This window comes from Phyllobates terribilis, unplaced genomic scaffold (assembly GCF_046119375.1).
Source record: "Phyllobates terribilis strain yellow unplaced genomic scaffold, ASM4611937v1 Scaffold_8__6_contigs__length_399053987, whole genome shotgun sequence".
Lineage (NCBI taxonomy): Eukaryota > Metazoa > Chordata > Amphibia > Anura > Dendrobatidae > Phyllobates > Phyllobates terribilis.
Genome location: NW_027362768.1, coordinates 170183286 through 170200327, shown reverse-complemented (window position 1 = coordinate 170200327; position 17042 = coordinate 170183286). Strand labels below are relative to the sequence as shown.

Here is a 17042-nt window from a genome sequence, read left to right as displayed (position 1 = left end):
ATGTCACTGCTCTCTACTGAATGGATAGGCTGCATTCTCAGTGATGTCACCGCTCTCTTGTGAATGGATAGGCTGCATTCTCAGTGATGTCACCGCTCTCTTGTGAATGGATAGGCTGCATTCTCAGTGATGTCACTGCTCTCTACTGAATGGATAGGCTGCATTCTCAGTGATGTCACCGCTCTCTAGAGAATGGATAGGCTGCATTCTCAGTGATGTCACCGCTCTATAGTGAATGGATAGGCTGCATTCTCAGTGATGTCACTGTTCTCTAGTGAATGGATAGGCTGCATTCTCAGTGATGTCACCACTCTCTAGTGAATGGATAGGCTGCATTCTCAGTGATGTCACTGCTCTCTAGTGAATGGATAAGCTGCATTCTCAGTGATGTCACTGCTCTCTAGTGAATGGATAGGCTGCATTCTCAGTGATGTCACTGCTCTCTAGTGAATGGATAAGCTGCATTCTCAGTGATGTCACTGCTCTCTAGTGAATGGATAGGCTGCATTCTCAGTGATGTCACTGCTCTCTAGTGAATGGATAGGCTGCATTCTCAGTGATGTCACCGCTCTCTTGTGAATGGATAGGCTGCATTCTCAGTGATGTCACCGCTCTCTTGTGAATGGATAGGCTGCATTCTCAGTGATGTCACTGCTCTCTACTGAATGGATAGGCTGCATTCTCAGTGATGTCACCGCTCTCTAGAGAATGGATAGGCTGCATTCTCAGTGATGTCACCGCTCTATAGTGAATGGATAGGCTGCATTCTCAGTGATGTCACTGTTCTCTAGTGAATGGATAGGCTGCATTCTCAGTGGTGTCACTGCTCTCTAGTGAATGGATAGGCTGCATTCTCAGTTATGTCACTGCTCTCTAGTGAATGGATAGGCTGCATTCTCAGTGATGTCACTGCTCTCTAGTGAATGGATAGGCTGCATTCTCAGTGATGTCACTGCTCTCTAGTGAATGGATAGGCTGCATTCTCAGTGATGTCACTGCTCTCTAGTGAATGGATAGGCTGCATTCTCAGTGATGTCACCACTCTCTAGTGAATGGATAGGCTGCATTCTCAGTGATGTCACCGCTCTCTAGTGAATGGATAAGCTGCATTCTCAGTGATGTCACTGCTCTCTAGTGAATGGATAGGCTGCATTCTCAGTGATGTCACTGCTCTCTAGTGAATGGATAAGCTGCATTCTCAGTGATGTCACTGCTCTCTAGTGAATGGATAGGCTGCATTCTCAGTGATGTCACTGCTCTCTAGTGAATGGATAGGCTGCATTCTCAGTGATGTCACTGCTCTCTAGTGAATGGATAGGCTGTATTCTCAGTGATGTCACCGCTCTCTAGTGAATGGATAGGCTGTATTCTCAGTGATGTCACTGCTCTCTAGTGAATGGATAGGCTGCATTCTCATTGATGTCACCGCTCTCTAGTGAATGGATAGGCTGCATTCTCAGTGATGTCACCGCTCTCTAGTGATGGATAAGCGGCATTCTCAGTGATGTCACTGCTCTCTAGTGAATGGATAGGCTGCATTCTCAGTGATGTCACTGCTCTCTAGTGAATGGATAGGCTGTATTCTCAGTGATGTCACTGCTCTCTAGTGAATGGATAGGCTGCATTCTCAGTGATGTCACTGCTCTCTAGTGAATGGATAGGCTGTATTCTCAGTGATGTCACTGCTCTCTAGTGAATGGATAGGCTGTATTCTCAGTGATGTCACTGCTCTCTAGTGAATGGATAGGCTGCATTCTCAGTGATGTCACTGCTCTCTAGTGAATGGATAGGCTGTATTCTCAGTGATGTCACCGCTCTCTAGTGAATGGATAGGCTGCATTCTCAGTGATGTCACTTTCCTTTAGTGAGATACTAATAATCTGTTTGTAAGGCAGTGCTAGTCATCATGCTGGGGGACACTCGCTTCACCGGGTCAATTAAAGCATACATGCGACACCTTTCTGGAATTTCACAATCCAGCAGTTTATTATTTATCATAACTGCTTATAACCGAGTCCAACTCAGTGGCTCGCCGACATATTACACATATAATGTCCAGGAGCCTTTCAAGTGGCAGACAGGCGCACTTGGCTCCAGTTACAGCCTCCAGCAAAGTCACTTTCACACCTGTCTCAAATCTACCAGGGTTTATATATCCTCTAGTGCACACACAGGACCTGTGCTGATGTCACAGTCATGTGATCAGACCTTCTGTGTGCACAGGACCTGTGCGATGTCACAGTTATGTGACCAGTCACCTGGGGGAGGTACATGGTCAGCCAAAACACACCCTGGACCATTACAGTAATGCCGCAAGCTGCTGCATTACAGTTCCTTTAAGCAGTAAAAAAAATGCATTGAGGTTGAGGTGGAAACGTTTCAATCTTCCTGCATTTTGTGATGGATTAATAAACATATTTTATCTTTTCACTTTGGATGCTGTTTCCGCTCCTTCATCACCTCCCTATAAACAGTATGCACTGGGTGTTGTTCTCCGTTATATGTGACAAATATTAGTAAAATAAACTGATAAATAATAGTCACATTACTGCGTGACATACAATAAGAGCACAGCACATATGCATTTAATCGCACAGAATTGCGGGCATGTATGCCCCATATTATGAGCAGATGGCAATTATTCTTGTTGTTTACTATGACTTTCTCTCTTGTCTGTACCACTGTTGCCTCCAGCAAAACAAAAAAGAAAAAAAAAAAGAAAACCATTTGGTTGTCAGATACGTCTATAGCGGTTGTTTTCATGGGCCTGTTGTACCTCCAGGGGAGAGAGAGAAGAAATCTTCTTTGTAACTTTGTATTTCCTTGAACATTTTTGTTTTTCTTGTCTCTTTTCAGGCCAAGATCGCAGTGAAGCTACGTTAATAAAAAGGTTTAAGGGGGACGGTGTTCGGTACAAGGCAAAACTAATCGGGATTGATGAGGTTTCGGCCGCAAGAGGAGACAAGTTATGCCAAGATTCAATGATGAAGCTCAAGGTATTGTATCATTATCCTCATATTAGAGAGTCATTACTAATGTCTCAAAATTCAACCAGAGCAACATCTATTAAGTGCAAGACGTTCTTGTCTCTGCACCTGTTTCCTCTAGAGATTCCTCCCAAACCACAGACACCATTCACCCTATGCAGATAATGGACCTTGCTGTCGCTGAGACACCTAATATTGGGCATTATGTGACATCATCCTATCCGTCATGGTGACATCGCCATACGCATCATTATAATTATTTATTTGCTTACATCACACCATTAATTCCACACCGCTACAAACATAATCATCACTGTCCCCATTGGGCTCATAATCTACATTCCCTATCAGTATGTCTTTGGAGTGTGAGAGGAAACCGGAGAACCCGGAGGAAACCCAGCAAACACGGGGAGAACATACAATCTCCTTGCAGATGTTGTCCTTGGTGGGATTTGAACCCTTGACCCAAAGCAGCAGTGCTAAGCACTGAGCCACCATACCGAGCTAACCACTGAGCCACCATACAGTGCTAAACTCTTAGCCACCGTGCAGTGCTAACCAGTGATTCACTGTAGAGTGCTAACCCCTGATCTACTGTAGCGTGCTAACCACTGATCCACCGTAGCGTGCTAACCCCTCATCTACTGTAGAGTGCTAACCACTGATCCACCGTAGCGTGCTAACCACTGATCCACCGTAGCGTGCTAACCACTGATCCACCGTAGCGTGCTAACCACTGATCCACCGTAGGGTGCTAACCCTTGATCTACTGTAGAGTGCTAACCACTGATCCACCATAGCGTGCTAACCACTGATCCACCGTAGCGTGCTAACCACTGATCCACCGTAGCGTGCTAACCACTGATCCACCGTAGCGTGCTAACCAGTGATCCACCGTAGAGTGCTCACCAGTGATCCACCGTAGAGTGCTCACCAGTGATCCACCGTAGAGTGCTAACCAGTGATCCACTGTAGAGTGCTCACCAGTGATCCACTGTAGAGTGCTCACCAGTGATCCACTGTACAGTGCTAACATCTTCGCCATCGTATAGTGCTAACCACTGAGCCACCGTACGGTGCTAACCACTGGGCCACGTACAGTGCTAACCACTGAGCCATGATACAATGCTAACCACTGAGCCATGATACAGTGCTAACCACTGAGCCACCGTAACTGCGTTAGCAAAGTTTCCTTACCAACTCCAATGGTCACATATGAAAATATACCAATATTTATTATGCTTTGGGGTCTGCAAAATAACTTCCACGAATCAAATCCACAAATCAAATTTCCCAGGAAAATCCGTACGAATAGATGAATTCCAATTTTGACTGATCCGCTCATCTGTAATCTGCTGCTGAATCTGTCCCTTCCCTGTTAGATGAGATTGGCGATGGCAAAAACCACTGGAATCTGCCGAACAATTCTCATGTCTATGGCTACAGAGCAATGCGAGTGAATGCTGAATGCGCTCTGAGCGCAGCTCTGCAGCACACTCTGGACAATTGCACCAAACAAGCAATACATGGTTTACATCTCTTTATTTTTAGAACAGAAATAAGATAGAAAGAAGCTGACAACCAAAAATGTAGTAATATTAAAAGACAAGTAATCTCCAGAATACTTGTTCTATATAAAGCAGGGGGCGATGAGCGCTCTTATCTCAGATTCCCTGTACAGCTGCCGCTACATGTGAGAGAATATTCATCTCCGAAAACACAAGAAGCAATGAAAGTCACAAAGAATACAGAGGCATGAAGACGACAAGACTGTCGATTCCCCATCAAACTCACAAAGAGATTATCGTGTTCTGTTACCTAGAAGACGGCGGGCTATACTTGGGTTTTCCTCATCTTAGTCTATTGGAAATATAAACATGAAACAAATAATGGTGAATGGTGCAGAGGCAGGAGGCACATAGTCACCTATGGGAGATAATGAGACCGGCTACAACAAATAATAACTGCAGCAAGGACTGAGAAACACTGATCCAGTGCACTCCAGGGCGTAAACCGCTGAGCAAAAAGGTGTAATGGAGAACAGAACTACTGGACACCAGGGACTGAAAGTCTTAACAATTAGACACCAGAGCTTAAATCCGTGAACCAGTAGACCTGAGAGATTGTACAATTAAACCACTGGACACCAGGGACTAGAGAACTGAACTACATAACATCGGGGACTGGAGAACTGAACTACACAACACCAGGGACTAAAGAACTAAACTACACGACACCAGGGACTGGAGAACTGAACTACACAACACCAGGGACTAGAGAACTAAACTACATGACACCAGGGACTGGAGAACTGAACTACACAACACCAGGGACTGGAGAACTGAACTACACGACACCAGGGACTAGAGAACTGAACTACACGACACCAGGGACTGGAGAACTGAACTACACGACAACAGGGACTGGAGAACTGAACTACACGACACCAGGGACTGGAGAACTGAACTACACGACACCGGGGACTGGAGAACTGAACTACATGACACTGGGGACTGGAGAACTGAACTACACGTCATCAGGGACTGGAGAACTGAATTACACGACACTGGGGACTAGAGAACTGAACTACCCAACACCAGAGACTAGAGAACTGAACTACCCAACACCAGGGACTGGAGAACTGAACTACACAACACCAGGGACTGGAGAACTGAACTACACAACACCAGGGACTGGAGAACTGAACTGCAAGGTACCAGGGACTGGAGAACTGAAGTACACGACACCAGGGACTGGAGAACTGAACTACACAACACCAGGAATTAGAGAACTGAACTTGACAACACCAGGGACTAGAGAACTGAACTACACGACACCAGGGACTAGAGAACTGAACTACATAACACCAGGGACTGGAGAACTGAACTACACGACACCAGAGACTGGAGAACTGAACTACACAACACCAGGGACTGGAGAACTGAACTACACGACACCAGGGACTAGAGAACTGAACTACACGACACCAGGGACTGGAGAACTGAACTACACGACACCAGGGACTGGAGAACTGAATTACACGACACTGGGGACTAGAGAACTGAACTACACAACACCAGAGACTAGAGAACTGAACTACCCAACACCAGGGACTGGAGAACTGAACTACACAACACCAGGGACTGGAGAACTGAACTACACAACACCAGGGACTGGAGAACTGAACTGCAGGGTACCAGGGACTGGAGAACTGAAGTACACGACACCAGGGACTGGAGAACTGAACTACACAACACCAGGAATTAGAGAACTGAACTTGACAACACCAGGGACTAGAGAACTGATCTACCCGACACCAGGGACTAGAGAATTGAACTACACAACACCAGGGACTGGAGAACTGAACTACACGACACCAGAGACTGGAGAACTGAACTGCAAGGTACCAGGGACTGGAGAACTGAACTACACAACATCAGGGACTAGAGAACTGAACTACACGACACTGGGGACTGGAGAACTGAACTACACAACACCAGGGACTGGAGAACTGAACTACACGACACCAGGGACTGGAGAACTGAACTGCACGACACCAGGGACTAGAGAACTGAACTACATGACACTGGGGACTGGAGAACTGAACTACACAACACCAGAGACTAGAGAACTGAACTACACGACACCAGGGACTGGAGAACTGAACTACATGACACCAGGGACTGGAGAACTGAACTACATGACACCAGGGACTGGAGAACTGAACTACACAACACCAGGGACTGCAGAACTGAACTGCAAGGTACCAGGGACTGGAGAACTGAACTACACGACATCAGGGAATAGAGAACTGAACTACACAACACTGGGGACTGGAGAACTGAACTGCAAGGCACCAGAGACTGGAGAACTGAACTACGTAACACCAGGGACTGGAGAACTGAACTGCAAGGCACCAGAGACTGGAGAACAGAAGTACACGATACCAGGGACTGGAGAACTGCACTGCAAGGTACCAGGGACTGGAGAACTGAACTACATGACATCAGGGACTAGAGAACTGAACCACACAACACTGGGGACTGGAGAACTGAACTGCAAGGCACCAGGGACTGGAGAACTGAACTACACAACACTGGGGACTGGAGAACTGAGCTGCCAGACACCAGGGACTTGGGAAATGAACTACAAGCCACCAAGGACTGGAGAACTGAAATACTGGACAGTAGAGACTGATGAGATGAACCACTTGACACTATAGCCTTGAGGGTTGAACCACTGGACACCAGGAACTAAAGAACTGAACCCATGGACAACAGGGACCGAAAAGCTGCAGTACTAGAAAACAGGGTTTGGTGGATTAACCTTCTGGTCAAAAAGGACCAGTGACCTGAACCACTGAAAATGTGGGGCTGGAGAACTGAAGTATTGGACATCAAGGTTTAGGGACACCAGGACCTAGAGAATTTATCTATTGGACACCAGCACCTAGAGAAATGAATAACTGGACACCAAGAACTGGAGAACTGAATTTCTGGACACCAGGGACTGAAAAACTAAACTACTAGATAACAGAGTTTGGAGAATTAACCTTAATGGACACAAATGACTAGAGAACTGAACATCTGGGACTGGAGAACTGAACTATTTTACATCAGGGCCTGGAAAACTGAACCATTGGACACCAAGGACTAGAGAACTGAACTACTGCACACCAAGGCATTGAGAACTAAACCTCTAGACACCAGAGTTTGGAGTAATAACCCTACTGGACAAAAGGGACTGAAAAATGTAATCACTGGACACCACAACCAGGAGAACAGAACTACTGGACACCGGGGACTTGAGGACAATACCAGGGTCAGACACTTTTTGTTATATAATTAAGGATTTGGACACTGTTCCATCAAATATCAGGAATAAAGACACTGAAGCATTGGAAGAGTGATCGGGACACTAAAGCTACAAACAGGAAACTAGAAAGAAATCTACCAAATGCTGAGCTACTGGACCACTGGGAACGGGATCAATAAACTACTGGACATTGAGAACTAGATCACATAACCCCTGGATTCCGGAGATCAAGCCAATAAATCAGTGGGGACTGGGACAGTAAAATATTGGCCATGAGATCTATGTGAGTAATCCACTGGATACCAAGTAATGAGCTGTTAATCCAGGACTGGGGAGCAATATCACTTATACAGGGACATATTCACGGAAACTCCAGACATTTTAGATAGGGGCACTGTAAGATACAGATATACAGGGCTGATATTAACTAAAGCCCTCGGCTTGGATACCTGAGCCCCTGAGTGGATACATCATGGAAGGTTTGCATACATTTGCTTCCTTCCCAGCCAGTCCCCGCAGAAGGCGTCTATTCCCACAGCCCCAGGTTCAGACCATGGTCTAAATATTTAACCTGGTTTTGACCAGGCTTTGTGCCTTAGTAATAAGCTATTTTCTCATTAGTAATTCCTTTTATCACCTTGGAAATATGCACATTAGAAATTAGTTTTAATCCTCTCCAATTCCACTTACCCAACATGCAACCCTGACACCTGCTGATAAAATTTGCCGTCCGTTGCGTCCGGGAAAATGTCTCCTTGTCTCCAAGACGCTGGATTCTTTTCTTCCCAATAATTGAGAGGTTTATCTGAGCTCGGGAAAATGATGATGGACCCGGGAGGTCTTACAGATTAATGTTCTTGTCTTGTAAGCAAGCATAACAGCCTTTATCCGGAGCAGTGTGACACAAGGGTTTCTGCTCAATCTTAATAATTTCTGCCCTTTTTTTTTATTGAAGGCTGAACAGAGCATTAAGGTTTCCCTCTGAATACACAAAACCTAAATTGGCGCTAATGCATCGGTCTCAGAGGTTTCCAAAAAGCTCCCAAAGCAAAGAAAGTCGATGGCGGTGACATTTATTGGTACCCGGATATCACAGAAAGGCCAGAAATGGCTACAGTGATACAATGTAACATCAGCTCTGCAACAAGGTGGAGGAAGGAAAAGCCTGTTCTTACACATTCTACATAACCACAAACTCCAGTTTTCAAAGAGAATCCGACCCCAGAGGGTAAATGAATTCCAGGAAAGAATTTTAGCAAGTCCCTTGATTTTTTTATATCTGGCAAGACTTCTTTCCCCATCAGGAGGTGACATATCTTGATTTTGAAATCGCTTGTGACATCAAAACTCTTTGTACAGTGATGTCAAATAGTGTATAGTGCTGTCATATAATAATGATGCGTATGCTGATGTCCCATAAAGATGCGTATGCTGATGTCACATAACGATGCATATAGTGATGTCAAATAATGTGTATGGTGATGTCACATAGTGATGCGTATGGTGATGTCATACAATGATGCATATGGTGATGTCACATAGTGATGCGTATGGTGGTGTCACATACTGATGTGTATGGTGATGTCACATAATGATACGCATGGTGATGTCACATAATGATGTAAGTAGCATTCATAATTCTGCTGGTTACTAGTGGAAACATGCAAATCATTATGTGACATCACCATGCGCATCATTATGTGACATCACCACAGAGCTCACTGGCAGAATCTCAGTTAACTCATTATGCAGGGAAACAAAAAGCCTTCAAAAGCCATATACTGGGCCACGTGTTTTGTTTACATATGGCACGATATTGTATTGATAGGGAGTTTGTAATTTCCTTATCCATCTTTTTCTGACCTTCTCTCATGTGATTTATGGCCACAAAGTTCAGCTCAACTTTAATGTCGTCTGTGGTCATAAATCAATTGAGAGGAGCTCCGAAAAACACAGATAAGAGTTACAAACTCTAGTCAGAACAAACTCACTGACAGATTCTCAGTTAACTCATTTGGCAGCCAGCAATAAATAGTACAACACAGAGGATATATAAGGCAAAATTTTTAATAATTTCTTTTTTTTTAAGCAAAATACATGCATTTAAGTAACCAAAACTTCCTTAAACATGTTTATATCCTTTATTGGTTCTGTTATTGTAGTACTCATTGGGTCTGGACTGATCTGCTACCTCCTCACCTCCTACGTATATTCATTCCCAACCAGACACAAGTCTGTACATAAGAACTCAGTCCACTCGATGCCTTTGGTTAAGACAGGTCATTTTCATATATTTCATAAATTTGAAAGCTTCTTTGCAATGTGGCCAAGTGAACATAATCATTCATTTTTAGGTCCAAAATTGTGTGCTGCTCCTCTTCACACAGCCATAGGTTTATATGATACAATTCTGATGCTTGTGGTCACCACTAGGGGGAGCTCACTGCATGCAGATTAAAACAGCTCTTATTGAGCCCAGTAATAAATGTGTATATAGTGAGCTCCCCCTAGTGGTGGTGGCAAGCAGTTAGATTTTATAGAGTGCACTGCATTGGGCTGATGTAAATTGTTTTGCACAGGCCGGCACCTTGGAGAAGGTGTGAATTAAGCAGATCTAGTGCCACTTTTTAGTTGACTTTAGTAGACTTGCAATCCGAACTGTGAAAGTTTAACCAACTGAATATCTTCAGTGGAAAGCGACTGAACGCACCGGCAGCTTTGTCAGTCCTCACTTAAGTTGAATTTTTTTTTCAAACAGCCACAGAATAATAGGGCGACCCTCTAACCCAAGATTATCTTTTTTTTTTTCTTCTCTCGACAGGGTATTGCAGCGGGAGCTCGATCAAAAGGCGAACACAAACAAAAAGTCTTTTTAACTGTTTCCTTTGGAGGAATCAAAATCTTTGATGAAAAGACCGGTGTAAGTAGATGCACAAGCGTCACGGCTGTATAATATGCCCGGAAACGCGGAAAATACATCCAAGGAGAACGGCGCAGCATAAGCGCTTCCTTTCTAGATTCTGCTGTCCCCTTTGCTGCCCTCGCCTCGTCTTTTCCTTTCATGTCTTTGCTACTTTCACAGTTGTAGAAACGTATTTGGCAATTTGGGGGGAAAATGTAGAAAGAAGGAGACACTTTCTCAATTGATCCGTCACCTTCTGCAGTGATTTCCCCTTGTTCCCAGTAAGACCAGCAGAATAAAGATTCTTCCTTTTCCTATTTTTTTAAAAAAAGTCATTGTCCTTAAAAAGCAAAGAAAGAAGCCCTGACCTGGATACGTCGCCCCCTGAGACGGCTTCTTTGGTGAAATTTTTGGATTATTTTATTCCATGGCCACCATTATAGTTCTCATAGATGTGGTCACCTAACTTTCTGCAGACTCTGAATGGTCACATTTCTGACCGTATCATCCTTTATCAAACACTTCAGCAGCAAGCCTTCATTCTAATTGCTTGTAGATTATAATTTGTCTTACGGTAATAGAAATCTTCCCCATACTGGCTTCACGCTTCCATACAGCAGAAAATCACTAAAAGCAAAGCCAGAGATCAAACCATGGATTATGGACAGTGCTAAGTACTAAGGGATTCAAACACTTTAATAGTTGTCAGGTATTCCCATATACATATACCGTAAATGCGCTATTGGTTACATTTCGATGTCCGAACTCCTCTCCACCCGCCCAATATGTGCTAAATGAACATAGGCTACACACCTAATACACATTCTATGGGCGGTTGGTTTTTCCAAAATTGGCAAATTAGTGTTCGGAGATGAGAGGTTCAGAAGCAGAGTTTTTTACTAGTATGTTTTTCCCCACACAAGAGCTGGATTCACACCTGCACTGCTCAGTATAATATCATCCATGCTGTTGCAGCTTACTAGAAAGTGCTTTATCTCACACAGTGCAGAATAAGCAACTATACTGTTTAGTACTGCTATGTAACATCATCCATGTTGTCGCAACTTTCTAGTAAGTACTTTACTTCACACAGTGCTGCATTTGCAGCTACACTGCTTAGTACTGCTATTTAACATCATCCATGGTGTCCCAGCTTTTTAGCAAGTGCTTAATATCACACAGTGCTGAATTACCAGCTGCACTGCTTAGTACTGCTATGTAACATCATCCATGCTATTGCTGCTTTCTAGTACATACTTTGTCACAGTGCTAAATTCCCAGCTGCACTGCTTAGTACTGCTATGCAACATCATCCATGCTATTGCTGCTTTCTAGAAAGTGCTTTATCTCACACAGTGCTGAGTTTGCATCTACACTGCTTAGTACTGCTATGTAACATCATCGATGCTGTCACAGCTTTTTAGAAAGTGCTTAATCTCACACAGTGCTGAATTCGCAGCTACACTGCTTAGTATTGCTATATAACATCATACATGCTGTTGCAGCTTTTTAGCAAGTGCTTAATCTCACACAGTGCAGAATTCGCGGCTACACTGCTTAGTACTGCTATATAACATTATCCATGCTGTTGCAGCTTTCTAGTACATGCTTTATCTCACACAGTGCTGAATTCGCAGCTACATTGCTTAGTACTGCTATATAACATCATCCATGCTGTTGCAGCTCTCTAGTACATGCTTTCTTACACGGTACTGAATTCACAACTACACTGCTTAGTACTGCTATGTAATGTCATCCATGCTGTTGCAGCTTTCTAATAAGTGCTTTATCCCACACAGTGCTAAATTCACAGCTACACTGCTTAGTACTGCTATGTAGCATCATCCATGTTGTTGCAGCTTTCTAGTAAGTGCTTTGTCGCACACAGTGCTGAATTCGCAGTTACACTGCTCAGTATTGTTAAATAATATTCTCCATGTGCTACATAGAAACAGGAGAGCAGGAATCCCTTATGTCTGCTGTGCATGAGAGACATCATAGCAGCTTGTCTCCATCCACTAGCTTGGAGAGAACTGAAAATTATAGATAAACTCTGCAAGGGAGAAAACTGGTGAAAAATGCAGGATACAAGTCATATATTGACTTCAAATTGTGTTGTTCCTCATGGAAGCACACAGAACATCTGAAATGACAAATACACTTTAAAGGAGCTTCATAGACTATTTATGAAATACCTCAAACTATTCACTGCCTGCTCTTTAAAGGGTTAGTCCTACCTTATGAAGCATAAATATTAGTACAGACAATGTAGGAACAATCATTCCAATAATAGAAAAGTAACGGTTGGTTACATTACAGGTCTCTGGCCACCATGTGGTTAATGGTCAATTATTTTTTTTCCACTTGTTTAGAGAAAGATTATGCTGATTTTGCATTGAAAACAAGCAGTTACCTTCAGATGGAAAGCAAACAGACAGACTAATTGGCTGATTTCAGACAGAGATGTATTGTGCGGCTGCTACTATCTAAGGCGAGCAGCCTGTTCTACAATGGCAGCAACCACCAGGGACCCCGCTCTCCTACAAGAAATCTGACTGCGGCTCACAGGGGAGCGGAGTAAGGAGGGAACCTAACCACCTGGATCCGCAGATGGGGGGACCCTGACACACACGTTTGTCCTGATTAAGGGATGCTCATAGCACTTTATCAGTCCTGCAGAATCTGCTATAACCAGCGGATCTGGTTACTCATCAAAGGGAATGGATGGAGCAGATGCTTAGGTCATTTATTTAGACAATTAAAAATGAATACAATCTTAGTGGGAACGAGAATGGATGGTGGTGGTGTTAGTGAGCAAGAGAGGGGGGAGATCCAGCAGCTGCAGCAGAGATGATGATGATTATTATTATTATTGTTCCGGATTCATATAAATAAAGCATAATCGACGTGTAAACAAAAATAGATACATTTGTATCCAGTCCATACAATGCTCTGTTAAAAACATAACTGCTCCACAAAGGTAGTTTGCTACAATGTATCAGTCTGGAATCCAGGGTGTTGAGCTTGGATACAATTGTATCAGCTAAACTGAGAGCAGGATGAGCTGAGTGCAGTAGAGTTGAGCAAAAGTTTTGCAGCACCGTGGTCCAGCACCAACATACATGTCAGTAGTATGTGGCCACCAGACCTTAGCCCTGCAAACCTCCTACTAACTGCCTACTTCCCCGATACCCATTCTGAATAGTAGGCACGGCGTGACGTCATGTGTGCGTGGCGTGACGTCATGTGTGCGTGGCGTGACGTCATGTGTGCGTGGCGTGACGTCATGTGTGCGTGGCATGAAGTCATGTGTGGGTGGCGTGACGTCATGTGTGGGTGGCGTGACGTCATGTGTGCGTGGCGTGACGTCATGTGTGCGTGGCGTGATGTCATGTGTGCGTGGCGTAACAATGGTGACATCGCATCTGGTCTACTAATCAGAAGATTCCAGCAAGTAGGAGGATAATCACCTCTAACGTACAGGCTGACTACCTGTGACTCTAAATAAGAGTGTTCATATTCGTTGCCAGCAAGAAGAGATCTAGATTGGTGCAGAATTGACATATTACACTCACAGATGTAGCTATCGACAATTGAATTTATGCTGCAAACAGTCATTTGGCACGATGCAGATTTTTACACAAATTATGTAACACAAGGTAAATGAGCATGAAGCATAACTATGGGGGGCGCTGTGCCATTGCCGTAGTGCAACACTGCAGATTTTTACACTTTCCTACACCTATGCATAAAGGGAGAAATCTATTGCGCAGACTTCACACCAAATGATTGTCAGTGGGATTGTATTGCAACTTACCACCTAACGGGACCACGTCACAACCACCACACAATATACAAACCTGTTTCCTTTTTGGCCCAGGACATAAGTTGCATGTGACTTTGCCCCATAGACTTTGCATGCCACTTGTCTGATTTGGCCGTAGTAATAAACAGTTCTGAAATAATCGTATATCAGCAAGAAGTAGAAGTCTCCTTGGTGTAGCGCAGGGGCGGACATATAATTGGTGCAACTTGTGCGGCCACACACGGGCCCGAGAGGTGAGGGGGCCACCACCATCTCCACCTCCAAAGCAGGAGGAATTGTGCATTATGATGAGCTCTTGGTCTGCAAAGGAGGACTATGGTGGAATCCAGACCAGGACAGTGCGAGTCTTTTTGCTCATCTTTATTGCCCTCCGGGACATTTATAGCATTTCCACCACATTTGACATGTGGGACCCAATGATGTGACTTGCATCGATCTTGAGAATGGGGTCCCATCACGTGTCACTAGGACTGTAGAAGGGGCCGCGCTCGAGCGTCTGCCTCCAATCATTTGAATGAGTGCTGTGAATTTTGGAGCAAGCTCGTTCTTTGTCATTATACAGTTATATGAAAAAGTTTGGGCACCCCTATTAATCTTAAGCTTAATGTTTTATAAAAATTGGTGTTTTTGCAACAGCTATTTCAGTTTGATATATGTAATAACTGTTGGACGCAGTAATGTTTCTGCCTTGAAATGAGGTTTATTGTACTAACAGAAAATGTGCAATCTGCATTCAAACAAAATTTGGCAGGTGCATAAGTATGGGCACCTCACCAGAAAAGTGATATTAATATTTAGTAGATCCTCCTTTTGCAAAAATAACAGCCTCTAGTCGCTTCCTGTAGCTTTTAATGAATTCCTGGATCCTGGATGAAGGTATTTTTGACCATTCCTCTTTACAAAACAATTCCAGTTCAGTTAAGTTTGATGGTCGCCGAGCATGGACAGCCCTCTTCAAATGATCCCACAGATGTTCAATGATATTCAGGTCTGGGGACTAGGATGGCCATTCCAGAACATTGTAATTGTTCCTCTGCATGAATGCCTGAGTAGATTTGGAGCGGTATTTTGGATCATTGTCTTGCTGAAAGATCCATCCCCTGCGTAACTTCAACTTTATCACTGATTCTTGAACATTATTGTCAAGAATCTGCTGATACTGAGTGGAATCCATGCGTCCCTCAACTTTAACAAGATTCCCGGTGCCGACATTGGCCACACAGCCCCAAAGCATGATGGAACCTCCACCAAATTTTACTGTGGGTAGCAAGTGTTTCTCTTGGAATGCTGTGTTTTTTTGCCACCATGCATAACGCCTTTTTGTATGACCAAACAACTCAATCTTGGTTTCATCAGTCCACAGGACCTTCTTCCAAAAAGAAATTGGCTTCTCCAAATGTGCTTTTGCATACCTCAGCCGACTCTGTTTGTTGCGTGCTTGCAGAAACGGCTTCTTTTGCATCACTTTCCCATACAGCTTCTCCTTGTGCAAAGTGCGTTGTATAGTTGACTGATGCACAGTGACACCATCTGCAGCAAGTTGATGCTGCAGCTCTCTGGAGGTGGTCTGAGGATTGTCCTTGACTGATCTCACCATTCTTCTTCTCTGCCTTTCTGATGTTTTTCTTGGCCTGCCACTTCTGGCCTTAACAAGAACTGTCCCTGTGTTCTTCCATTTCCTTACTATGTTCCTCACAGTGGAAACTGACAGGTTAAATCTCTGAGACAGCTTTTTGTATCCTTCCCCTGAACAACTATGTTGAATAATCCTTGTTTTCAGATCATTTGACAGTTGTTTTGAGGAGCCCATGATGCCACTCTTCAGAGGAGATTCAAACAGGAGAACAACTTGCAAGTGGCCACTTTAAGTAGCTTTTCTCATGATTGCATACACCTGGCTATGAAGTTCAAAGCTCAATGAGGTTACAAAACCAAAAAAAGTGCTTTAGTAAGTCAGTAAAAAGTAGGTAGGAGTATTTAAAACAAGAAAATGATAAGGGTGCCCATACTTATGCACCTGTCAAATTTTGTTTGAATGCAGATTGCACGTTTTCTGTTAGTACAATAAACCTCATTTCAAGGCAGAAACATTACTGTGTCCAACAGTTATTACATATATCAAACTGAAATAGCTGTTGCAAAAACACCAATTTTTATAAAACATTAAGCTTAAGATTAGCAGGGGTGCCCAAACTTTTTCATATAACTGTATAAAGATCTACAATAGGAGAGCGGCTTCGCTAATAAACTCTAAACCAAAATTGTTCTATTCGTATGACTTGATGCTAAGTCACTGGTAACCTCGTCAGCGAGGAAATATTAATTGTCATATTAATTAGTTGTATTTATGCTCATCATTAACTGATTAGCCGGGAATATGAGGGTGGATTTTTATTAAACTGTGTTTCTCTCCTGCAACATTTCCAATTAATGAGGCTGTTTACTGAGTGCAGACCCTGCGGAGGCTCCTTAATGCGGCCACTAATTACTTGTTCGTTAGGAGGAAAAAATA

The 17042-nt window shown here is 43.7% G+C and overlaps 1 protein-coding gene across 12 annotated transcripts in view; it reads left to right on the top strand.

Moving 5' to 3' along the window:
• The window catches only part of DAB1 (DAB adaptor protein 1), a 1162683-nt gene that overhangs the window by 1001905 nt on the left and 143736 nt on the right, over positions 1 to 17042 (top strand). For all 12 annotated transcript variants that reach the window (XM_073643725.1, XM_073643713.1, XM_073643715.1 and 9 more), the window contains 2 exons: positions 2857 to 2996; positions 10624 to 10722. In XM_073643725.1, coding sequence (XP_073499826.1) covers positions 2857 to 2996; positions 10624 to 10722 — 239 coding nt within the window. The remainder of the gene's footprint in view (positions 1 to 2856; positions 2997 to 10623; positions 10723 to 17042) is intronic.